The sequence below is a fragment of the Peromyscus californicus genome, unplaced genomic scaffold (assembly GCF_007827085.1).
Source record: "Peromyscus californicus insignis strain IS unplaced genomic scaffold, ASM782708v3 Scaffold_23__1_contigs__length_62951481, whole genome shotgun sequence".
Classification (NCBI taxonomy): Eukaryota; Metazoa; Chordata; class Mammalia; order Rodentia; family Cricetidae; genus Peromyscus; species Peromyscus californicus.
Genome location: NW_026294534.1, coordinates 17,430,412 through 17,454,952, shown reverse-complemented (window position 1 = coordinate 17,454,952; position 24,541 = coordinate 17,430,412). Strand labels below are relative to the sequence as shown.

The 24,541-nt window shown below is 47.6% G+C and overlaps 1 protein-coding gene across 2 annotated transcripts in view; it reads left to right on the top strand.

Annotated features, from left to right (window-relative positions):
• Nucleotides 1-24,541, top strand: part of Plekha2 (pleckstrin homology domain containing A2) — a 58,980-nt gene that overhangs the window by 30,338 nt on the left and 4,101 nt on the right. For both annotated transcript variants that reach the window (XM_052751859.1, XM_052751860.1), the window contains exons 4-11: nt 4,304-4,352; nt 5,870-5,967; nt 8,613-8,753; nt 9,277-9,423; nt 10,433-10,501; nt 10,861-10,931; nt 15,618-15,681; nt 24,142-24,219. In XM_052751859.1, the coding sequence (XP_052607819.1) occupies nt 4,304-4,352; nt 5,870-5,967; nt 8,613-8,753; nt 9,277-9,423; nt 10,433-10,501; nt 10,861-10,931; nt 15,618-15,681; nt 24,142-24,219 (717 nt within the window). The remainder of the gene's footprint in view (nt 1-4,303; nt 4,353-5,869; nt 5,968-8,612; nt 8,754-9,276; nt 9,424-10,432; nt 10,502-10,860; nt 10,932-15,617; nt 15,682-24,141; nt 24,220-24,541) is intronic.

The window sequence follows — 24,541 nt, the reverse complement described above, 5'->3', positions numbered from 1 at the left end:
CTCCTGTGGGGAAGATGGGGCTGGCATGGGGTGGGAGGAGGGGGTCCTCCAGAGAGGCAGTCGGAGATACAAGTGTCTGTTCCCAGGGCATTATGGCAGCAGAACCGGTCTTTGGGCACACTAGAAAATAACTGAACCTGGCCCACGGTGCTACTACCTTTTTGTTATAGCCCTTCTCCCCCATTCCAGACATCTTCACGCCATCTGGCCCCAATTCTGCCCAGCCTGGACCTATTTCATGAGGGCTTCTGATAGATAACAGGTCTTCCGAAAGTGGGGTTATTAACTGTTTGTGTGTGGGGTGGGGGTGAGGGGTCTGGGTAGGCCAGAGCAGTGGTTCTCAACCTGTGGGTCGAAACCCCTTTGCCTGGGATGGGGGGGGGTAGGGAGTGTCGAACGATCCTTTCACAGGGGTCGCTTAAGACCATCAGAAAACACAGATATTTACATTACTACCCATAACAGTAGCAAAATTACAGTTATAAAGTAGCAAGGAAAATAATTTTATGGTGTGTGTGTGTGGGGGGGGGGGTCACCACAACATGAGGAACTGTATTCAAAGGTCAGTGAGAACCACTGCGCTGAAGAGTTCAATGAAGCGTATTGACTCACTTTCCAGATAAATAGGCTGACTTCTGTGTACCAGCTTGAAGCCCTCTGATGACTGTTGGTGACTTCTTACTTTATTGCTCTTAGTGCCCCCTTGAGGGACAAGTTTCCCCTGACACCGGAACAATGTTTCAGTTCTCCCAGGCCTTATTCGGCTCTTGTTTCTTCTGCTGGAGGGGCCCCAGCTCCACTTCCCCTCGATGGCAGACAGGGTGTGGCTGGCCCTCACAGTGTCCCTCCCAGGTCTGTATTTGATCTGATAAGCAAAAGCTCCTGAGACTGTCCAGCTACCCAGTGACTCTTCTGCGTCACTGCGTGGGGGGCCCCACGGGCACTCTGTTCCTCACATCCCAACCCTCTCTTGCTGTTGACGTGCTCACAGGACCTGCCAGTAAACCACGGTTGGGCAGTGACTCAGTTGTGGCCGCTGTGTGGTGTGTGAGGATGTTTGTGCCTGGGTGCTCGCACTTGAGTCAGACTGCTGGGTGTCCTCACCCACCTGTGGCCACCCTGCTTCCTGCAGGTCCTCTGTTCTCTTCCTGTGTTTGAAGATGGCTGCTGCGGCCTGGCACAATGGCCAACAGGTGGCAGGTGGCTTGGGGCGGTTCATACCTCTGGGGGCCTGCTGTCAGGGAGAGAGGCCAGAGCCAGAGTTCTGAGCAGCCTTTCTCTGTGGACATAGTCACAGGTGGGCAGATTCATTGTCTGCTCCTGCTGTCCTGTGTCTCTGAGAAGAGCGCTTACCTTTTCACACTGGCCTTACTAAGGGAGAAGCCAGTCTGTAGAGGCTCTCAACCCTGTCCCATGGCCAAGCAGGTCAGAACTGGGACCAACCCCATTAGTTTGTCAATGAATCACTTTTCCCAACAATACTTCTACACTAAGCCACGAGGCTGAGGCACACTGTAAATGCACATGCCTGTGGCCCTCCTATCAAGTACGTACACAGAGAAGAGCAAGCAGAAGGCCGTGTATTGCCTTTGGAAGCTCCGGTTCTCACGATAACTGCATGGGTAGCATTTTCCCAGGCTGACTAATCAGCGCAGCGAGCATGAGCATTTGTAATCCATGTAGGGGGAAAGGGTCAGCCTGTGGCACTCTGTCCAGTTGGTGGTAAATACGAGGAGAGAGGATCTCGGGGACCAAAATTGCCAGCTGGATGAGAAGGGAGCTGGGAGGCAGGTGGGTGCCATCGGGGACAGCACACAGGCAGCTCTGTGACACTGGGGTTAGTGCAGGAACCCAGCACAGCATGGCCGCTGACTAACGGGGAGGCTGCCCGGGGGAGCACAGATGCTGAAGGCCACAGCCGGGAAATGAGTGGCTGCAGCTTAGCAACTGGCTTGGACCGGACCTCAGGGAGACAAGGTGGCTCAGGGCCATGATTGACAGCCCCTCTGAGTGCTACCTGTGAAGTACGCAGACATGGCTGCCTCTGCTAGTCTGTCAGAGCTCAGATTTGTGGGCTCCCCTCCCGGTTCTTCAGAACTTTTTTCGGCCACAGGGCCTCCTCCACCTCAGGGTTCCCTCATCTTACAGAGGATTGAACATACACACATCGGCATATTCTTTTCTGACTCTCCCTGGTGATGCCCTGTGCAGCCTTGGCATTCTGCTGGTAGCAAGGTCATCAGCAAAAGCAGTCCTTCATCCTTGAGCCTTCAGAAACAGGGGCCGCGTGACATCTTGTATGCTTTAAATACTTGTCATTGAGGATGATGTAATGTTATGCAGGCATTTAATCATTAACATTGGAAATGCCATGCGTGCTTTTTTTTAAATGTTGGAAGCTAAGCAGTTTTTTTAAAATAACAACAATAATAATATATTTATTATTATTATTGTGTGTGTGCATGTGCATGCATTGGTGTGTGATTTAAGACCAGGTCCACCCATGTAACCCAGGCTAGCCTGAAACTTGCTGTGTAGCCTAAGATGACCTGGAAGTCAAGATCCTTTCATCTGAGTTTCCTGAGTGCTGGGATTACAGATGTACACTGCCTTGCCTGGAATAATAGTCTCTCTTTGATGAGCAGATTCTATGCTTATGTTAACTCCATGGGAACATGACTTTATGATTCCTTTCTTGACAGACCATGTCATGGAGGTCACACACTTGTGATTTCAAACTGATTCCAAAGCTAGCTTCTACTATTTATTCTTTTGATATTTTGTAGGGTGCCACCTCAGTTCCTGGTTGAGTATTTGGGACAAGGTTAATTTTGGCTAAAGAATCAAGTCGGGTCTATAGGAAGACTTTAGGGTCAAGAGCAACAGTGTGTCAGTCAACATTAGATTTCTAGCAACTTTGAGCCACAAGGAGACATCACTTTCACCTCAAGACTATAATTCCTGCTTCTAATTCCAAGTCCCAGAGTCCTGGGAGGAGAACAAGAAGACCCAGGATGGCTAGAGAGGGGATTGAGAGAACAGTGTCCAGGGCAGGATGGTGACTGTATGTGGAAAGGTTCCATGGGAGGTGCTACCTCACTAGACATCCCCAGTGAGTGGGATGTGCGGAGTGTTCAGTGTGGCTGCACCAGCATGTAGGATAATCACCAAATCTTTGTAGAGTATGATGGAACATGAGCCTGAGAGATACCTGGCTCCTGTGCAAATAGACAGCAATGCCCATGCAAGAGATGGGATTGCAAAGCTAGTATTCCTGTACACCAGTATTCCCATTTTCTCAGGCCCTGCTCTTGAATAGACCCAGTGTGAGCTCACTCAGTCAGCCGCTTGCTCTCTGGGTTGCTGGAAAGTTGCCTGTGTCCATGGCCAGCATAGATAGCTAGGCCTTTGGACAGCATATTTAAATACAGAAGTGCTTGCCACCCTCCCCTGACCCACCCCTTTCTGCTTTGATCAGAGTTTGTATGTCCAAAGAAATACCACTTTCGGTTGGGAGACTATTGAGGGAAAAGGGGTTAGCTCTTGCAAGTATAATAGAAGCCTGCTGATATGAATGGGACTCTGCTAGATCTTGTGGCTCAGAGAATCTTGTCCTGACCCGGTGGCTTTTAAAGTGTTCTGCAGAGACAAAATTAACACAGGCAGACATCAAGATAGCAGCTATGAGGGTGGTAGAGATTCTATTATAGAAGGGGTGTGGTGGTATTGTGTTCCCCAAAATATTGTGCACCCTAATAAACTTATCTGGAGTCAGAGACAGAACAGCCACTAGATACAAAGGCTAGAAAATGTTGGCACTCACACCTTGATTTTATTAATAAGAACTTTTAAGATTCATGCTACAAAAGGGTATACTGAGTATCTAAGACAGGGCTTCTCAACCTGTGGGTCACGACCTCTGAGAATCACATTTCGGACATCGTGCATATTAGATATTTACATTACAATTCATAGCAGTAGCAAAATTACAGCTATGAAGTAGCAACGAGATAATTTTATGGTTGGGGGTCATCACAACATAAGGAACTGTATTAAAGGGTCTAAGCATTAGGAAGGTCGGGAACCACTGTTTTAAGGAACAGGATTGATAATGCCTGTTTCTTAAGAGATTGAGGCAAGACTCAATTATTGCTCTTCAAAACGTACAAATGTACATTTGATAGGCTCTTTATATGTATGAAATATTTATACATATGTATAACATTTATATGTACATGTGTAAACATTTTTTTTCATGCTGTTGGAAACACAGTCATGTCTCTTTTGTCTCTGTTTGGTATAGGTGAGCATTGCTACCCCAAAGCAGAAACCCAAAACTCCATTCTGCTTCGGTAAGTACTGAGCCACGGTGGGTTTTCTAAACGGGCATGTGACAACTCCTTTTCCATGGTCGACAGCCCTGTGGTCCCATGTGAACTGTATCCTGTGTGTCTGAGTGGCTTAGATAATAGCAGTGGTCTGGATGCCAAGTAGCACCACTGCAAAGATTATTAATAACTTGTGTGTTTTAGCCAGGCTGGCCTCTGCTCACTGTCTGCCTCCTGCCCCGTCTTCTTTTTCTCTCCCCCGCCCCTTTCTTTCCCTCCGTCCATGCCCAAGCTGGCCTGGAACTTCGCTTCTACGGAACCCAGACTCCACAGTGCTGGGATTACGGGCGAAGCTAAAGGCTGTGGCTGCGTTTCAGTTTTCTTGATGCCGCAGGGTGGATAGAAAACATCTCGTCGAAGTTTCTGGGAGCCTTCACTTGAGAGTTGTGCGGTGATGTCGGAAATGAGGAGATCTGAGAGAGAGAGGGGAAGAGAGGCAGGAAAGAATTACAATGAAGGAAAATTGGGGGTCTCAAGGCTGCCAGTGAGTGGCAGTTGGGGGGAGGGTTGTTAGTGGCATAGGAAGCCAGGGCCACTCTGTCAATGCCTCAAGCCTCTCTCCTGTTGAGTCCAGTGAGCGGTCACTGAATCGTTGACCAGCCAGCTGTACTTGTGAGCAGATGCTGAGGCATGTCTGCGTCCAGGGAGGCTCTGAACGTAAGCTTCAGGGAGGCAGAGCCACCTCTTGCTTTGTTACTGCGTGTTCTCAGCACATAGGGTGGCTGCTGGCTCATAGCAGGTCCTCAATACATATTTATTGTATGAATGAAACAGGGGATTCTTGGTTCCCCCCCCCCCCCCCGCAATGACTTCTTGACTCCATGTTTATGCTAGAGGGATGAAGTGACCCCTTTCTCCCGACTTCAGATTGGTGCCCTCTTTCTCCTGTTTCTTCCAAATATCATTACTAAGTTCAGAAATCACTCTTAGACTTTGCGGTCTGCTCATCTAATAAAGTATGAACAACAACAACAATAATAAAGAAACTCAGAGGTAAGCTGTTGACTAAGGAAATGCTGTGAGGGAAGAACAGGCTGAAGATGGGGACAGGGGCACATGCCTGATCTCGAGCAAGCCTTCTTCCATTTCCCAGACACAGACAGGATTGTGCTTGTGGAAGCAAGCCCGAGGCTCCCAGCTTAGCGCACCAGCAGGCCAGTAGCCGGAGTCGCCCACAGTGCTTGGTGAATGTCTTCTTGGTGGCAGATGAGTAGCCCTGTGGTTACCAATAGCACACTGTGGCTACTCTTAATGCCAGTGTCATGCTGGTGGCTGATGGGAGAATCCCTCCTTTTAAAGATGAGCTGCTGTGGTCTGCTGTTTCTGAATATGCAAGTGACTTAACACCGTGGGCAGTTTCTGGATCTGCTGAATGGCCTTTATGGGTCTTGTCACCTCAGACATCCTAATTTCCTGGGCTCTCGTGGTCCATGAATTCTGACCCAAAACCTTTTCTCCCTGTCCCCATTACTCTTTTCCAGTTATCAATGCCCTGTCTCAGAGATATTTTCTTCAAGCTAATGACCAGAAAGATCTGAAAGACTGGGTTGAAGCCTTGAACCAAGCCAGCAAGATCACTGTATGTATACTTTTTGTTCTTTCTGGTAGTGAAAGTGGCGTGTCCCAGTGTTGGGACCTCAGTGGGGCAGGGACAGAACTCAGAAGGCAGCAGGGACTTGCCCGGAGCCTGTGCAGGCCTGGCTGGCTCTCTCTGACCCTGTCCATTGGCTGAAAACTACAAGTGAACTTGAGAGTCTGAGTTTGCATCAAGTTCAAGGGGAAGTTTATGGAGCGTCCCATCCCCTCTGTGCTTCCTGGGAGGGGCTCCTATCAGCCATGTTCTGGGTAACTATGGGATGCTGATTCAGTGTTGTGCTGGAAAAAGGATTGCTGACTATGAGAAGTCGAGGGATGGGGAAAGTATACGAGCAGGAACTTAGATCTCATTTTTTTTTTTTTCTAGTTTGGGGGATATTCTTCTTTGTCGGCTCTGGGAAAGTCTTCCATTTAAAAGCTTTGCTAACTTTGAAACTTGCTCATGGACTGCATTAAGTACTCTTGTTTTCCTGGACTTGGCTAATGGGGAATTTATTTCCTGTTCCCTACAAATATTTATAAAAAAAAAAAATGAAACAGAAGAGTTAGAAGAAAGGAGAGGGAGAAAGATGTGTTAGCTCCCAACACGGTGACAACATGCTGGAAATAATCTAGTTATAAGAAGGAGAGGTTAATTGCAGATCGTGGGGGCTTATCCCTGCTGCTTTGGGCCTGTGATCAGGCAGACCATCGAGGGGGAGCATGTGACACAGACCTGTTTATCTCCCAGTAGTTGGGAAGCAAAGAACAGAGCAAGAAAGAGCTGGGCTCCCAGTATCCCCATGAAGGGCGAATGCCCAATGACGTAACTTTCCCCACTCTGTCCCATCTCTGGAAAGCCCCACTGCTTCCCAATAGTGCCACAGGCTGGGGACCAGGCCTCCAACATGGGGAACAGTTAGTGACTGTAGCAAACACTGCTTTGAGGAAAAAAAAGAACAACAGCGAAATGAAACCCAGCAAGTCAGGCACAGTTTGCTGAAAACTTAGAAATTCTGGGTTGCACAGCATCTCAGGGTTTCTATCGCTGCGATGAAACCCTATAACTAAAAACAATCTGGGGAGGAAGGGGTTTAATGTGGCTTACACTTCCACATTGCAGTCCATCTTTGTGAAGGAAGTCAAGACAGGAACTCAAATAAGGAAGGAACCCGGAGGCAGGAGCTGATGCAGAGGCCATGGAGGGGTGCTGCTGACTGGCTTGCTCCTCATGGCTTGCTCAGCCTGCTTTCTTAAAGAACCCAGGACCAGCAACCCAGGGATGGCCTCATCCACAATGGGCCAGACCCTCCTCCATCAATCACCAAGAAAATGTCTTACATCTGGATCTCATGGAGGCATTTTCTCAACTGAGGCTCCCTTCTCTCTGATAACTCTAGCTTGTGTCAAGTTGAAATAAGATTAGGCAGCACATGCAGTCAGAAATATTGGTCTTTCAATGATTTTGAATAAAAATGCCCATCACTGGGTCAAATTATTCTTCCGGACACCTTAGAGGTCCCATGAATATTAGTAGATGAACTCTATATATCTGTCCAGCATTTGTGTTGCTGGACCCACACAGGGTAAGATTTAGCCATTTAAGCAGTGTGCCAGCTGTTTACTATTCTGGTAAACCTTGGTAAACCTGCACAAAGGGAGGGTGAGGCAAGGCTGGTGGAGGAAGGGTCGTTCTGTGTGCTGTCTCTGTGCTCTGGGTATGGGTCGCTACCTCAGACACTCACAGGAAATTAACGAGGGTGGCTTGAGTGTGTGTGTGTGTCGGGGGTGGGTAGTGCTAGTTAGCATCCTAGGAATAAAGGACACAGCTCTGATGAGCTGAGTTTACCTTATGTATAAAATTGAGACAATCATGGCCCTGAACCAAGAGGCAGCGGGAAGCTGAGTACTTCCCTTGGCACTGGTTGGACCATGATGTGGGGACTGCTGCTGCACATCAGGCCGCCTGAAGGACAGAAGGGTGAACTTCTGGATTGTTACGGAGAGGTGGTGGCAGAAGAGTGAGTGTGTATGTGTGTGTGTGTGTGTGTGTGTGTGTGTGTGTGTGTGTGTATGAATGGATATATGGATATATGTATATGTTCTACCATGCCCTGCTCATTTATAAATATTCTGACTCCTTGTTTTGCCCAGGACCTTTTGTTCAGTCTTTACTAGCATGAGTGCAAAGAGACTAGGGCTCTTGTCTGTTCTATCTGGAGTTTGATCTTTGCTTTCTAATCAGGGTTAGCTCATTCTATAGGTATGCATCAAGTTTGTTTGTGTGTGTTATGTGTATGTGTGTGTTCATGTGGACATGTGTATGTGTGCATTTGTGTATGTGCATCTGTGTGTGTGTTGTGTACATGTGTATGTATGCATTTGTGTGTGAAAATGTGTATGTATGTGTGTGTTTGTACATGTGTATTATGCATTTGCGTGTGTAACTGTGTAAGGGTGTGTAGGGGGTTACTGCTGAGTTCCTCATATTTGGCAATGGATGTATGTGGAAGAGCTGGAGGGGAGAGGAGAGTGTTCTTACCGTCATTTAGTAAATTAGCTTTTCTTTGCACCCACATTCTGTTCGTGGTTCTGCCTTTTTCCTAAGCTCTCTGTTCCTTGCTGATCATATCACACTGTTCTTCCCAGGTACCTAAGGCTGGGACCCTCCCCTTGGCCACTGAAGTTCTCAGAAGCCTAACAGCTCCTCCCACCCTAGAGAAGAAGCCGCAGGTGGCCTACAAGACTGAGATCATTGGAGGCGTGGTGGTGCAAACACCCATCAGTCAGGTGCCATTGGTTGGGGCTGCTGGGGGCGGTGAAGAAATGTCCACTGTGCCCAAGGACCGGCACATAGCCATGGGATGTGTGGAGCTAGCAGAGAGGGGTGACCACGACAATACAGTGCAGGGTGGCTGTGGCCAGTGCCAATGTAGAAGTTTAGGCCATGACATCATGACTTCTTGAGGATGTGTGGTCTATGTGCTTCTGCTTACGACCCAGACAATGAACACTTGTAAAACTTAAAGTGTGGCTGAGGCTGGACCCAAGTCTGCAGCCCATCTTTCCATTTGGGGCTCATGTCCTCTTCGCTTCTGCCTTGCCTGCCCTTCCTCCTCTGGGTCTCTCTAGACAGTGTCTTGCTTTGTGGAAACACTCAGAGGAGCGCCTGATGGGAAGCAAAGTCCGTTTTCGTTTCTTTGACTGACATGATATTAAAAAAGGATAGAGGTGTGGTGGGAAGGCTGGGAGGGGCCGGGGCTGCCCAGAGGAGTGACCTGGGGGTATTAACAGTGACACTGTTTCCTTGTAGAACGGTGGGGATGGGCAGGAAGGGAGTGAGCCAGGCTCTCACGCCTTCCTGCGAAGGTCTCAGAGCTACATCCCCACATCAGGCTGCCGTCCTTCCACCGGGCCGCCCCTCATTAAGAGTGGCTACTGTGTGAAGCAAGGGAACGTGGTGAGTACCAGCACGGAGCGGGCGGGGAGGGCTACATGGGGGTTCTGACGATTCTGACGACTCCTTGGAGCCAGTGGGCGTGGATGCAGCAGAGGACAGCGAGAGGAAGAGCGGTACCCCCTATGCTAACCACCACTGGGAACTAGCCATTAGCGCCCCCAGAAAGCATGCCCCTGATGGGAAGAAGCCTCATTGCCTTCAAACTGATGCAGTTTGCAGACTGATGGGCAGATTTCCCTCCTCCCACTTCCCTTCTCTTGCTCCTAAGAGAATGACCCCATAGAGTTGTCTTAGTCAGAGTTTCTATCGTTGAGATGAAACACCGTGACCAGAAAGCAAGTTGGGGAGGGAAGGGTTTATTCGGCTTACACTTTTCCCAGCACTGTTCACCATTGACGGAAGTCAGGACAGGAACTCGAGCAGGGTAGGAACCTGGAGGCAGGAGCTGGTGCAGAGGCCACGGAGGGGTGCTGCTTACTGGCTTGATCACATGGCTTGCTCAGCCAACTTTCTTATAGAACCTGGGACCGCCAGCCCAAGGATAACCCTGCCCACAAGGGACTGGACCCTCCCCCATTGATCACTAATTACGAAAATGCCCTGCATCCGGATCTTCTGAAGGCATTTTCTCAATTGAGGCTTGCCTACAGCCCACTTTGATGGAGGCATTTTCTTCATTGAGGTTCCCTCCTCTCAGATGACTCTAGTTTGTTTCAAGTTGATGTAAAACTAACCGGCACGGTGGTAGCTTCTGCTGGCAGCAGAGGATGGCACTCGGGCACTTCTCGGGCATTAGAGTTAGGTGCTTGGTCTTGGGAAGGTGGGGCTCAGATGGAGGCCTGGGCCTGTCACTGCCTTCACACTTCCCACATAATTCCCGTTATTTGTCCCCGATGAAGAGGGGAGCCTGGCTTCAATGGTGCTGGATCCCTGGGCATTTCTTATGACAGTGCCAGTCCTGGTGCTGGAGACCTATCCTTAACGCGTGGCTCCTTCTTTTGCATTTCAGCGGAAGAGTTGGAAACGGCGATTCTTTGCCCTGGACGACTTTACCATCTGCTACTTCAAGTGTGAGCAGGTGGGTCGTAGGTTCCGGTCCCTCCCGAGAGATTACAGAAGCAGAGAGCATGCGTGAGTGGGGACCAGGCCCACGTGGACTTCCAAGGCCCCTCTTTGTCTCATCTCTGTCCAACCTGTGTCTCTTTATGATGCTATTAAAAGGACCTGGGCTGCTGCCAGCTTCTGCGCAGTGGGCTGCTGTGGGGGCGGAGTCACAGAGCAGCTGCTGCTTAGATTTCAACCCCTTAATGATTATTTTGAAACCAGGTTGGTTTTAGCCAAGACTCTGAGAGAGGGACATTTTTGGTGAGCTGGTGTGGGTCATTGGCCCATGTACATAGATAGCCTCATGTGTCCATCTTCCATCCTTCCCACCAGGACAGAGAGCCTCTGCGCACTATACTGCTCAAGGATGTTCTTAAGACTCACGAATGTCTCGTCAAGTCTGGGTAATTGCCTCTTCTTATTCATTTATTTTTTTATGGTGTTTTTGCCTGCATGTGTGTCTATGTGAGGGTACCAGATCCTCTGGAATTGGAGTTACAGACAGATGTGAGTTGCCATGTGGGTGCTGGGAATTGAACCTGGGTCTTCTAGAAGAGTAGCCAGTGCTCTTACCTGCTGAGCCATCTCTCCAGCCCCTTCTTACTCATTCTGAGCAGAGCCTCTGTCTTCTTTGAATCTTCATTCATTACCCTTTTGCGGGTTCTATTTAAGAATCGGTGTCCCTGTGCTTGACTGAATGTCTCAAAACTGATGCAGCGTGGAGATCATGCTGGCCAAATACCCTCTTCCCTTTCCCTACTCTTTTTTTTTTTTTTTTTTCTGATTTTTCAAGACAGGGTTTCTCTGTGTAGTTTTGGTGCCTGTCCTGAAACTCACTCTGTAGACCAGGCTGGCATCAAACTCACAGAGATCCGCCTGCCTCTGCCTCCCGAGTGCTGGGATTAAAGGCATGCGCCACCACCACCTGGCATTCCTCCTTTGTTCTTGATACTCCATTAATACATGGGGTGATTCACAACATCCTTGTGTTGCTACCGCTTGGTGGAACAAGTATTTTTATTTGTTCCTCTTTCCACTAGAAAGCATACATTCTGACCGCATGGTTTGTAGGATGATTCAGGACTTGACAAGAAATTGTCCCATACCCGGCCCCAAATACAGGTGCTCGTGGACGAGTGAACTTTAATAGACCCCCAGGCATATCTTTTTGGCCCTGGGTCTGTAGTCTGTCCAACCTGCTTGAGTCTTTCCCTCCTGGAGGCCATGAGGGGATCTCAGCAGTAGGCATGCTGCTCTCCTGTGAAAGCATGGCACCACCCTCCATAAACACACATGCTGTATGATCCACAGAAGCAGGGGCAGAAATGCTGGACTAAGTCTTTCAAATAGCAGTTGTAGGGTACAAGAGATTGGGGAGACATGGAGGGGTAATTTGCAATTCATGGAAGTAGCTGTAGCTAGACATTGCCCGAGTGTGGCATCAGAGGGCAGAACTCAGCATGACCGATCATGGGAGATGATTGACTGCTCCTGACCCTGGAGGGCCTGTGTAGATCTGTGAGTAGCTTGTGAGGCTACTTGGATATGCTAGCCCAGCTTGGAGAGCAAGCCTGAGAGTTGAAAACTCGCCCTACCTCTGACTCTGCCTGAGTCACACTGAACTTGAGTCAGGGAGGTGAAGTCCACAGGCAAGGTTGTGGCTTCAGCTCTGTTAGATGGTGGAGCCTCCTTGGAGCCATTGGGGGAATTCAGGACAGCTGTAATCAATGATTGCTGTTGAATTGAATCGAACTGAATGCAGCATGCAGTCTGGGCAGTGAATGAGAAAAGGGTAGAACTCCCTTCCTGCTTGATTTTATCCCTCTGTGGATTCTGGGACTTACGGCATTTGCATGAATAATTTAGAATGTTAAAACATCTAGCCCTATCTTAGTTAGGCTTTCTTCCTTTCTTTCTTTCTTTCTTTCTTTCTTTCTTTCTTTCTTTCTTTCTTTCTTTCTTTCTTTCTTTCTTTCCTTTCTTTCTTTCTTTAAGATTTTCTTTTATTTATTTATTTATTTATTTATTTATTTATTTATTTATTTTTCGAGACAGGGTTTCTCACTTTGTAGACCAGGCTGGACCCAAACTCACAAAGATTCACCTGGCTCTGCTTCCTGAGTGCTGGGATTAAAGACATGTGCCACCACCACCCAGCTGATTTTATTTATTTATTATGTACACAGAAGAAGGTGCCAGATCTCATTATAGATGGTTGTGAGCCACCATGGGGTTGCTGGGAATTGAACTCAGGACCTCTGGAAGAGTAGTCAGTGCTCTTAACCTCTGAGCCATCTCTCCAGCCTAGTTAGGCTTTCTGTTGCTTCAAAACACCAAAAAGCACTTGGGGAGGAAAGGATTTAGTTGTCTTACACTTCCACATCACTGTTCATCCTCAAAGGAATTCAGGACAGGTACATGGAGTCAAGAGCTGATGCAGAGGCCATGGAAGGGTGCTGCTTACTGGCTTGCTCCACATGGCTTGTTCAGCCTGCTTTCTAGAACCTGGGACTGCCTGCCCAGGGATGGCAACACCTTCAATGGACTGAGCCCTCCCACATCAGTCACTAATTAAGAAAATGCCCTTGCAGACTTGCCTACAGCCTGATCTTATGAAGCCATTTTCTTAAGGAGAGCTGTCCCTGTGAAGAGGGAGACGCTCAGAAAGTAGGGGAATAGTTGGTGGGATGTATTTCACGTGGTCCCTGCTGTTCGAGCTGCCTTTGGTGGTGGTCAGTAAGCATCTTTTTGTTTTCATCTCTCACTCAAGGGCTGACCACATTTATAGTACATGTCCCAGAGACTTTTTCTCTCACCGGTGTTTGGGCTAGGTCTCCGTGTCCTACCTAGTCTTAAGTCATATCCCTCCTCTGCTTGGAGGGCATGTCACGGGCCATGTCACTTCGGTGTTTTCCTTCTAGAAGACATTTCTGCCTGTGACCAACCCTTCCCTGGCACGAGGCTCTTTGTTAACATGGAATGCAGTCTTACCTGCATCTGGTCTCGCCTCCTCGGGTGCTTTTCCTGGTAGCCATTAGGTCTTTACTCCTCATACAGTCCCCACAGTGACACAGCAGTTAGTGAGCACAGAAAACGGCTCCAGCCAATCCGGGTTTGTGTCCTCACCACTTCCTTCTTGCCCTCTGCTTGGCGGGAGTCGGAGTCCCTCTTCCAAAACCCACACCGTCCGTCCGTCCGTCCGTCCGTGTGTGAGGCTTGTTGTTCTTTTTGAGAGTGCAATTCGATGACAATATTTCTCCCTTCCATTTATTCTTCCAAACCTGTCCACATTTCCCTCCCTGATCTCCATCAAATCCATGCTCTCTCTGTCCCTCTCCCTCTCCCTCTCTCTCTCTCTCTCTCTCTCTCTCTCTCTCTCTCTCTCTCTCTCAGAAGCCTATTATCATTTGCTTGGTGTTGGCTGCACCACCACTAAGCTACACCCTATCCCTAGAAGCAGATCTTTTTCTTTTGCCCCCAATGAAGGAAACTAATTTTTAAGTTGATTTTATACAGGCGTACAAAGGAATAGGTTTCAATGGGCCATTTTCGTACACATGATTTTTGCTGTCCCCTGTCCCCACTCTCGTCTCCTCCCATGCTCCACGGTGGTCCTCTGTGCCCACAGTCATCCGCACTCTGCATTCCACCCCCCTCACAACCTCTTTGTTTCCATCTTCATGGTCCCGCCCCTTTCTTAATTTTTTGCACATTATTTGTTGGTGTATGTGTACATGTACATACATGTACACGTGGAGGTCAAAAGGTTACCTGTAGGAGGTGGTTCTCTCCCTCTGCCGCATCAGACTCGGGGTGGGGGGGAAGAGGGGGAGGAGGGTGGCAAGTTGCTTACCCGCTGAGCCAGCCATCTTGCCGGCCTTCATGGTTCTTTCTTAGTTTCATGGCGTGTTATTCACCCTCACATGTGAATTTACACATGTATAAAAATTAAAGTCTAGGATCCAGCTGTGACAGAAAATGCACCGTATCAGTCTTTCTCAGTCTGAGTTACTTGGCTTAATATAATAATTTCCAGTTCCATCAATTTTTCTGCAAATTCCATGATTTCATTTTTCTTTTTAAAATTATTTTTATTTTTTTTTAATTATTTATGTGGATTCAAACTATCTGTGTGAGTGTATGCCACGTAAGTGCAGGTACCTGGGGAGGCCAGAAGAGAGTGTCAGATCCCCTGGAACTGGGATCTCCCGTGGTTGTGAGCCTCCTGATATGGGTACTCTGAACTGAACCCAGGTCCTCTGGTAGAGCAGGGGGTGCTCTTAACTGTTGAGCTATCTATCCAGCCCCTTTATTTTTCTTTCCAACCAAATGAATTCCATTATGTCTGTGTACCATTCATCTCCTGACGGACATCAAGGTTGATACCATTCCCATGCTATGGTGAGGAATACAGTACTTGCCAGGGGTGTGCAGGTATCCCCACAGTAGTGGAGTCTTCCCGGCACATGTCAGGAGTAGTGTAGATGAGTCATGTGGTCGTTTTAGTTTTAGTTTCTTGAGGAGTTTCCAGGCTGATTTCCATAGTGGCTGTACCAGTTTACACTCATCCCATTAGTAAGTAAGAGTTCATCTTTCCCCATATCTTTGCCAGCGTTCATCTTCCTGCTGTGGGTCATTCTGACTGGGGTAAGATGAAATCTCAAAATACTTTGAATTTGCATTTCTCTGCTGGCTAAGGAGGTCGAGCAGTTTCCTGGGAAGCAAATCTTAAAGTCGTTTACTCTTGATTTCTGTTCCTCCCTTTAGCTACTTGTCCCCTGGGACGGTGCTCTGAGAGCAGGAACTCAGAGCTGTGTGTGGGTGGAGCTGCTGCTGCCCAGGGGGGAAGGACGGGTTTAGAAATGGCGTGAGCTCCCTTACAAGAGGCATGTTTGGACTCAATGGGTGCTGATCTCTAGTACCTTGGACAGACATAGCATATGAAGTCTCTGAGTCTGGGCTTTCTCACCCACACAGAGGAGAAAGTCTTGCGTGGCATTAGTGGGTGATTTTGAAAACTGTAGGAAATAATGTGTAAAATAAAACACTCACAATGTCTGGTATAATGTTCTCTCTCTTTCCCTGCCTAGCGATCTCTTAATGAGGGACAACCTGTTTGAAATCATAACCAACTCCAGGACATTCTACGTACAGGTAAACGCTCACCCCAAGACCGGCAGTCCACCTCTGCGAATGTGGGTGAACGCCACCCCACCCACCCCTCTCCTTGTTTCCTCTTCTCTCTAGCAGCTTGTGGTTTCTCAGTGATCAATTCAGTCCCTTGGTCAGTCTGTGTCCCACTTCATTCTAAGGAGGAGGCTAGCCAGAAGTTTCCCTACCCTGGGATACTACAAACCAGTCAATCAGTTGTGCCGGAGGATGGAGGTCCTGTGCCCATAGCAGCTGCACTCGGCTGCAGAGCTCCAGCTAAGCGGAGAAAAGGGGAACTGGTGGGTGGTTTCACTTCTGCTCTGGAGGGTATTTATAAGTCCTGCCTATGTATGGACATTACTGTGTGCAGAAAGACAGAAGCACAGAGGGCCCTGTGCGGGCACAGGTGCATAGCCAGCTGCACAGAGAAAGCCATTGTTTGGGCTCTGATGGGTTCGCTTACCAGGAGCTCCCCCACCCCCAAATCTGGAGCTCTCCCAATCCAGTATGAAGTCACAGCAGCCAGCAAGGCAAATTTCTAAGCAGGGCGAAGACACCCAGGGCCAAGTCCTCAGCCTGGGCTACCCAGCAGCTCTTCCTTTCTTCTCTTTTCCCCACCGAATCCCTCCCACAAAAGGATGAGGCTGATTTCCCAGTTTTTGAGCAATAGGTCTTGTGTCTCTATTCATTTTCCACATCAGGCCAGCAGTCATGCTGGCTGACTTTGGCATCTTCAGGCTGTCCTCCCTGGGAGGAGCACACTGCCCAGGAAGAGATGGCAGAGGGGAGGCTGGGGAGCAGACTGGATCATGGAGGGGGGTCACTTGGCTCTTAAATCTTGTTATTCTCCAGTGCCTCTGCCCTTCTGATACAAGGACTAGCCTGTGCTTTAACATGAGTTTCTGGTTCTTGAATTGATGTCTGTAGAGTGTGGTCAAAGGTCTGGGCATGGTCTGAGGTTGGGGTCACGGATTAGAAGGACCTGATCTTTAAGTAATCAAGCAAGCGAAATCACATGTTTGGTAGATGATGCACAGGGCAATCTGTGGGATGATTTAAGTTATGCTATATAATGCTTATGATGGTGGAGAACTGGCCTAAAACTTCACCAAAGACTAGCCCTTAGCATTTGCAAGTTGAAATACCATCAAGGAGATCAGGGAATCCCCTCATGAGTGGCAGAAGGTGAAGAATCTAAACATACCTACCACCAGCACAGAACAAGCCACCTGAAGGGGCCGAGGAAATTAAAAAACAAAACCAAAGCAACTCCTCCGGAAAACTGTGACTTCTGGAACCGCCATTAGATGGAGACTGTCTGCTGTTGTCCATTGGGAGACAGAGGCAGGAAAGGTGTTCCCAAGGAAGATGGTGACCAGAAGACTCATGGGGAGAGGGGGCCAGGCGCCTGGGGAAGGGGAGTAGAGAGCTGTGAGGTAGGCTGTGCAGCTATTGGCAGAGAGTCCCTTTGCCGGGTCTGCTTTGTTAGCAAGCTTATATTTGCTCCTTAGAGTCAAAGGTAAGATGAGAGCAAAAAGAAACAGCTCCTGGACTCGGAGTCTCATTTTCCACATGTGTAAAAGGGAGATGAAAAACTCAAGCCCAGCCCTTCTAATGGCCCTGGAGACTGCTTGTCCCCAGGTATCATGAAGGGCGGATAAGAAAAGGGCAATGTGGGATTAAAAAGGCCAATCTGAAGACCATGGTAGGGTTTGGGGGATGGACTTAGATCGATGAGAGAAAGGGATGACTTTCTGAGCTGCAGAAGAGGTCCACTCTCGAGGACTGGAGAGTTGGTTGTATGATGGGGAAGAGGAGAGATGAAGATGAATCCTAGGAGTTTGGCCCAAGGTTTGCACTGGTTGATGACACCTGCCATCTTCCCTGGCAGTGCAGAGGGCAAGCCGTTGGGAGGAAAACCGGGCTTAGCACCAGGCATGCTGCTTACTTTTCTGTTACTGTCATAAGATACAGTGACCAAGAGCAACAAGGAAGGAAGGGGTCAACTTAGTTTATGGTTCCTTCAGTGGCAGGAAAGACATGCCATGACAGCAGAAGCAGGAAGCAGAAAGAGCAGGGGAAAGGCCTTCCTCCAGCAAGGCTCCACCTTCTAAAGGTTCCATAACCTCCCCAAACAGGGCCACCAACTGGGGACCAGATAGACTAGGGACCAAATGTTCAAATGCATGAGCCTGTGGGGGGACATTCCTCATTCAGACCATGACACAGCGGTAAGCATTGAGTTGACCATGTCTGTGGAACATCCAAGTGTACACTTTGTGATGAGCATTGCCTAGATGCTGCTTGGCCTGTTGGTGACTAAATACTTGCTTGTCCAGTGAATGATGCTCTGAAAGTCCTGAACTAAGGGTAGTAATTTGGGACACAGGAGGCACAACCGAAAACGTTCAGAAGACATTGCGTCATCTAACAGGGGCCCGGATTTCGCATAGTTCTTACCATTTCCCCACTCCTTCCCCTTTTGCTCTCCAGATTTCTAAGAGGGAAGGACACTAGCATCACGCTGAATACATAAATGAGTGAAGGTCAAATTCAAGTGTAGCATACGGCTTTAAGAGAATGGAGTGTCTGAGAAGAATGGATGAAAAGCCAGTAAACACATTTATTGATTCACTTGGAAGTTACAACTATAAACTCATGAAAAATTAAGAAAATATCTTGTGAAAATAACTATTCTTCTAAAAATATCCAGAGCAGGATTATTTTCTACTCTGTGCACCTCTTTCATGGTTGGCTCATAGAAGACAACAGGAATTTCATTCTTACTTATAGCACACTGTCTGTATCCATGTTTTACCTTAAAGAATTTGAAAATCTGGCCTTATGCAAATAAGTATTTGGACAAAAAGGATTATTTCAATATATCCTTTTAGATAATTTCAGATATTTCTTTTTGGTTTCTTACCAGAACTTGAAAAATTTTAATTTCTTAATATTTAGGTGCAGTGTAGTCTGGAAGCTTATCAATACATTTGCACATGCCTAGCTAAGATCCACTGGTCACCATTTGAGTAGATACTTTTTTACCCATAGTTTGTGCTCATCATTTGGAAAATACTGCTCTCACCAAGCAGTGCAGATCCTCAAAATGTTGACATATGTTATTATGTAATATTTTAAAAGTCACATTTATTGATATCATTAGCGAGATTTTTGAATATGGAAGGATGTTGAGCTCATGCAATTAAAGGGGAGTTTTCTGAAATTCTGTTTGGCTGTAAGAGCTCAACATTGGTTGTTGGCAAAAAGAAATGATGATATTTCTTTGGCATCACTGACTTGTTTTTTTTTTATATGAAGTCTGCAAAATACGTGCCTCTGAATAAATTGGACTCATGGTGTAGATGGAGTTTTCCTGCCTGGCCCAGAGTCAGGGCAAATCTCTCTCACCTGCCAGTCCCACAGCCGCTCAGACCCAACCAAGTAAACACAGAGACTTATATTGGTTACAAACTGTATGGCCATGGCAGGCTTCTTGCTAACTGTTCTTACAGCTTAAATTAATCCATTTCCATTAATCTATACCTTGCCACATGACTCGTGGCTTACCGGCATCTTCACATGCTGTTTGTCATCGTGGCGGCTGGCAGTGTCTCTCTGACTCAGCCTTCCACTTCCCAGCTTTATTCTCCTCCTTGTCCCACCTACACTTCCTCCTGCCTGGCTACTGGCCAATCAGTGATTTATTTATTGACCAATCAGCAACACACTTGACATACAGACCATCCCACAGCACCACGGTGTCTCTGTCTGTCTCTTGTTTTAAATAAAAAGAACCACACTTCATGTGAAAGGTGGGAGAACTCTGTCCTTGGAGTTTGTTCTGCAGGACCAGAGGTTTGAGCACTGTACTTGAGTGACTTTCTGACCTGGTCCCTTAATCGTGTGTGTGTGTGTAGTATATCTGCATGAACCTTCTGTCCATCCGCAGGATCTAGGAGAGTGAGACCAGCAAGCAGGGTGAGGCAGAGAAAAGAGCTCTGTGGGCAGAGAGGGACCGTGGCTGGGTTCCCATCACTTGGATGTTAGAAGTTTTGGCTGAGATACACCACCTGCACTCTGTGGTCTCACACTGTAGCACTCTTTGCAATTCATGAAAAGCAGCTGTTGCTGGGTGGCGGTGGTGCACTCGGGAGGCAGAGCCAGGCGGACCTCTGTGAGTTCGAGGCCATCCTGGTCTACAGAGCAAGATGCAGGACAGGCTCCAAAGCTACACAGAGAAACCCTGTCTCGAAAAACAAAAAAACAAAAGAAACAAAAAGCAGCTGTTGTTTCAGGGGACCCTGTTAAGCAGTAGCTAGCCGGAAGTGTATCACTTAATTCTCCATAATCTATCTGTGTCTCATCTCCAATCTGTCCATAAGGAGACAGGAGCTTCAAGGGGAAATGATCCATTTAGGATCAGAAACTCAGTGAGTTATGGAACCAGTTGAGAGGTACTTGGTGTTCAAGACTTGCTTGTGCTCAAAGTGGCCAGACCTAGAGCCTATATTGTAGAGCAGTGGTTCTCAACCTTCCTAACACTGAGCCTCTTTAATACAGTTCCTCATGTTGTGGTCACCCCCAATCATAAAATTATTTCATTGCTACTTCATAACTGTAATTTTGCTATAGTTATGAATTGTGATGTAAATATCTGATATGCAGGATATCTGATATGTGACCCAGAGGGGGTCATGACCTACAGGTTGAGAACCACTATGTAGAGGCTATACTCACAACTAGAAAAATCTACTTTTGACCAGCCTGGGGTGACTGGGAATGCTGGAAGATGGATCATGATGACCAGGTCCAGGTAGTTAGTAATCAGGCTTCAAGCTGGGTGGAAACGGTACTGAACCAATCTTGACAGCAGGTAGACGTTTCTGAGTTCTGGGCAAGGGCTCAAGATGAGACTTCAGAGCTGGGATGCGGTTCAGTGGTTTAGCACTTGCCTGGAATGTGGGAAGTTCTGCTGTCGGTCTCCAGCAACTCCCTAAACATAATCCAACTTCCCATCCTTGAAATACAGGGCAGGGGGTCTCCATTTCTGCGTTTCCCAGGCATAGAGGGCCTGGGGCTTTGGCAGTTTGTCAACAGGAGTGTTTGTTGCTAGAAATGAGAACTGATGAAATGGTCTGGAGCTCCCTCGTCAGAACCAGGCTGCTGTGCCAGGCCAACCGTACCTGTGACATAAGAGTGACGAGGGAGTTCCAGAGAGCGGAGTCAGAACTTCAACTCTAAGGGGAAGGGTACCACCTGAACAGTGTTCTCAATCTGTGGGTCATGACACCCTGGGGGGTGGGGCATGAGGATCAAGGGAGTCAAACAACCCTTTCACAGGGGTCACCTAAGACCATTGGAAATATCAGATATTTATGTTATGATTCGTCACAGTAGCAAAATTACAGTTATGAGGTAGCAATGAAAATAATTTTATGGTTGGGGGGGGTCACCACAAAATAAGAAACTGTATTAAAGGATCACAGCATTAGGAAGGTTGAGAACCACTGCCCTAGAAGTATAGACTGCATAATTTATACAATCATCCATTATGAGGCTGTGTCTAGAGATGGGATTGCTTCACTGGGAAAGGAAGAAGGACCTGCTGGAGTTTTAGGGGATAATAGCAGTAAACAGAGGTAGATGTTGCATGTGTCTTATTGCGGTCTGCCATCACGCACTGCATCCTTCAGTGCTGGACTCAGAACTGATGCTCAGAAGGTCACTGGACCACAGGTTGAAGGATTCATTTCAGAAATCTATTCCTCTCCTGATAAGCTGCCATCAAGGATAGAAACCATAATGCACACAAGAGCAGGGCAGGGGGAGATGAAGGTACATGTGGCATCTCCCTTTCCATCTGCCCAGGGTCGGGCACCTTTAGGTCATCTGGACTGGGTGGACTCAGCTCTGAAATAATATCCTTTCTTGTGTGGAATCAAGTGCAATACTTTTCTATTTGAATAATATTTAAAAATGATGGTATATGTGTGTTGTATGTGTTCATGTATATGTGGGGCACAGGCCTGTGATATATATGCAGAGGCCAGAAGAGGATGTCAATGTCTTTCTCTATTGATTTCTACTTTATTTTTTTAATCATTTTATTTGTTTCGTGTGGGTGTTTTGCATGCACGTATGCCTGGTATACCACGTGTGTGTCTGGTGCCCATGGTGACTAGAAGAGGGCATTGGATCTAGTGGAACTGGAGCCACTGTGTGGGCACTGAACATCAAATCTGGGTCTTTTGGAAAAACAGCCAATGCTTTTAACTGCTGAGTTATCTCTCCAGGCTCTCAATTTTGAGTTTCTCACTGAACCTGGAATTTGGCATTTCACCTAGGCTGGCTGGCTAGTGAGTCCCTAGAATCCACTTGTGTGCCCCGCCCTCAACACCGGCATTACAGGCATGTACAGGTGCTCAGCTTTTATTTGGGGCCTGGAGATTCAAACTCATGTCCTCTTGCTTGTACAACTACCCGCTTACCCACTGAGCCATCGCCTCATCAACCCTTAAAAATAACTTTGAAATAAAAATATAAAGTAGTGGTCAAAACTACTGAAGATACTTTATAAAATATACTTCCATTTTATATAGCATCAGTTGCAATATCTGCTTTTTTGGGGGTAAATTCATAATAGCCTTTTCTCCACCAAATATGGTATCCTGTTTGATCCTTTTTAAAATTTGTCTTGTTATTGGTTCTAGAACCCAGAGCTTTGCACGTGTTAGGCAAGTAATCTGCCGCTGAGATCCAGCCCAGCCTTTGATCCTTTGATCCTTTGGGGGTGGATTTATATGTAATTCGAAGAAAAGTATCTCAGGATGAGGGCATTGAATAAATCCGTAACAGTGAAATGCGTTGTGTTTTGTTGTTGTTTGGAGATGATCTCACTGCATAACCCTGGCTAGCCTGGAAATCCCTATGTAGATGAGGCTGGTCTAGAACTCGAAGAGATTCACCTGTCTCTGCCTCCTGAGTGCTGAGATTAAAGGTGTGGGTCACCATGCTGGGCCATGCTGGTAGAATTTCAGGTTTATTTGCTTCCCTCTTACCAGATGATAATAAAAATAGCAATCATGACTAATACATAGAGAGCCCTGTGGTCTAGGTGCTAGTCGAACAGTAGAACCTCACAACTTACTTAGTTCTCCCTTGTAGGTCTGTCTAGGGAACAGGCTCTCTCTCATCAGGATCTTAGGAAAAGTTTGGATACCTAATTCTGGCTACTCTCTTTGGACCAGAGATGTATTTGTCTTTTTCTTGGAAAGCTACTAGGCTGCCAAGTAGCCAGAAAGCATCATGGGGAGAGGCAAGTATAAATAAGTTAGCAGGGAGCAGGTGTGAGAGGTGTGTACCACAGGCCTTTGTCATTCTTTTTGATCTAGTGCTTTTGTTGGTATGTGCTAACCAAGGGACTCTGTTTGGGTGTGATGGGGAGGGATAGTAACGCAAGTTCGGGAGGAAACAAGAAACGCAAAACCCCATGAAAAGCAAAGCGATCCTGTTTTATCCTGGTAGAATTCAGAGTGGTTTGGGGTATGGAAAAGCAAGGGGAGCAGGCAGAGCACTTGGGGGCTGGGGGCTGTTGCACACTTGCGACACACACACACACAGTTCTGTGTTGGGGTGGACAGCTAGGGGAAGGTGCTGGGACAGTGAAACTTTAATCTTTTTTCTAACTCTTCCGCAGGCAGCTACTGCGCAGGGCCCTCTGCAACTCTCTGTGTTCACTTGCGCCCGCCCTTCCTGCTGCTGGGAGGCGCCCAGAGGCTCTGCCTGCAGGGCCAGGCCTCCTCTTTCTCTTTCCATAGAGAGGCTGCTGCCCCCTTCTGGGGTGAGGAGTTGTTTGAAGGGGAAATGCTTTACTCCGGTCTGCTAGTGTGCCCTTCGGCTTAGCGCTCACTCCAAGGCTGGGGGGAGTTTTTGAGACAGCTCCAAGTAGCTTGTCCTTTCAGGAAGGTGCTGTTTCCATTGACAACACATGTGGTCGTGTATACCTTGGAGGGAGAGGGAGTTTGCTTTAGAGGAATTTAAAGTAGGAGACTTCCATTCAGATAATTATGGGAGAGATGAGGAAACGGGGCGGGGGGGGGGGGTCTAGACCAGCTTCAAACCTGGGGCTGTGGCATTCTGAACCTCATTTTCTGTTGGGAGTAAACACTAGGAGTCTGGATTGGCTCAGCTGTCTTTCAGATGGGGCGAAAATGGGGTGGTAGGTTTAGACAGAAAACAGGACCCCCCCCCTCTCTTCAGGGGAGCTTCACTTTGAGTGGTTTTAGTTATGGTCCTTCAAGAGAGAGATGGCAGCGGGGGGAAATGTCCTCAAAAGTCAGACTACGTGGTTTCCAAGGTCCCTCTGAACTGGAATGGTGTGATTTTATGAACTTGAGCCAGGGACTTGGAAACTGAGGTCACACCCCAAAAATATGTCTAAGTGTTGCGGATGTTTTGCAGGCGGACAGCCCTGAAGACATGCACAGCTGGATTCAGGAGATTGGAGCAGCTGTCCAGGCCCTCAAGTGCCACCCCAGAGTAAGTCACTTCCTCTCTCTGCCACAGTGTCTGCTTCAAGATAAATTAGCTTTGAATGAGCGTGTTTTATTTGGTTATGTAGGCAGGCAGCCCAGCCATGAATGCAGCTGAGCCGTAGGCTGGCTCGCTTGTTTTTCTCTTGCTGCTAACTTGGGGGACATTTCCCCTCTCTTTTTGGCTTGTTGTGGACATGAGATTGGGCTGGACGGAGAGGTGAAGTTTCTAATGTGTCCTACAAGTCCAGTGTCAAGCAGATCTCCAAACGATGTGTAGTGAGTTCTGCTTAGTATCTTTATTTACTTCCGAAATGTATTTGTACTAT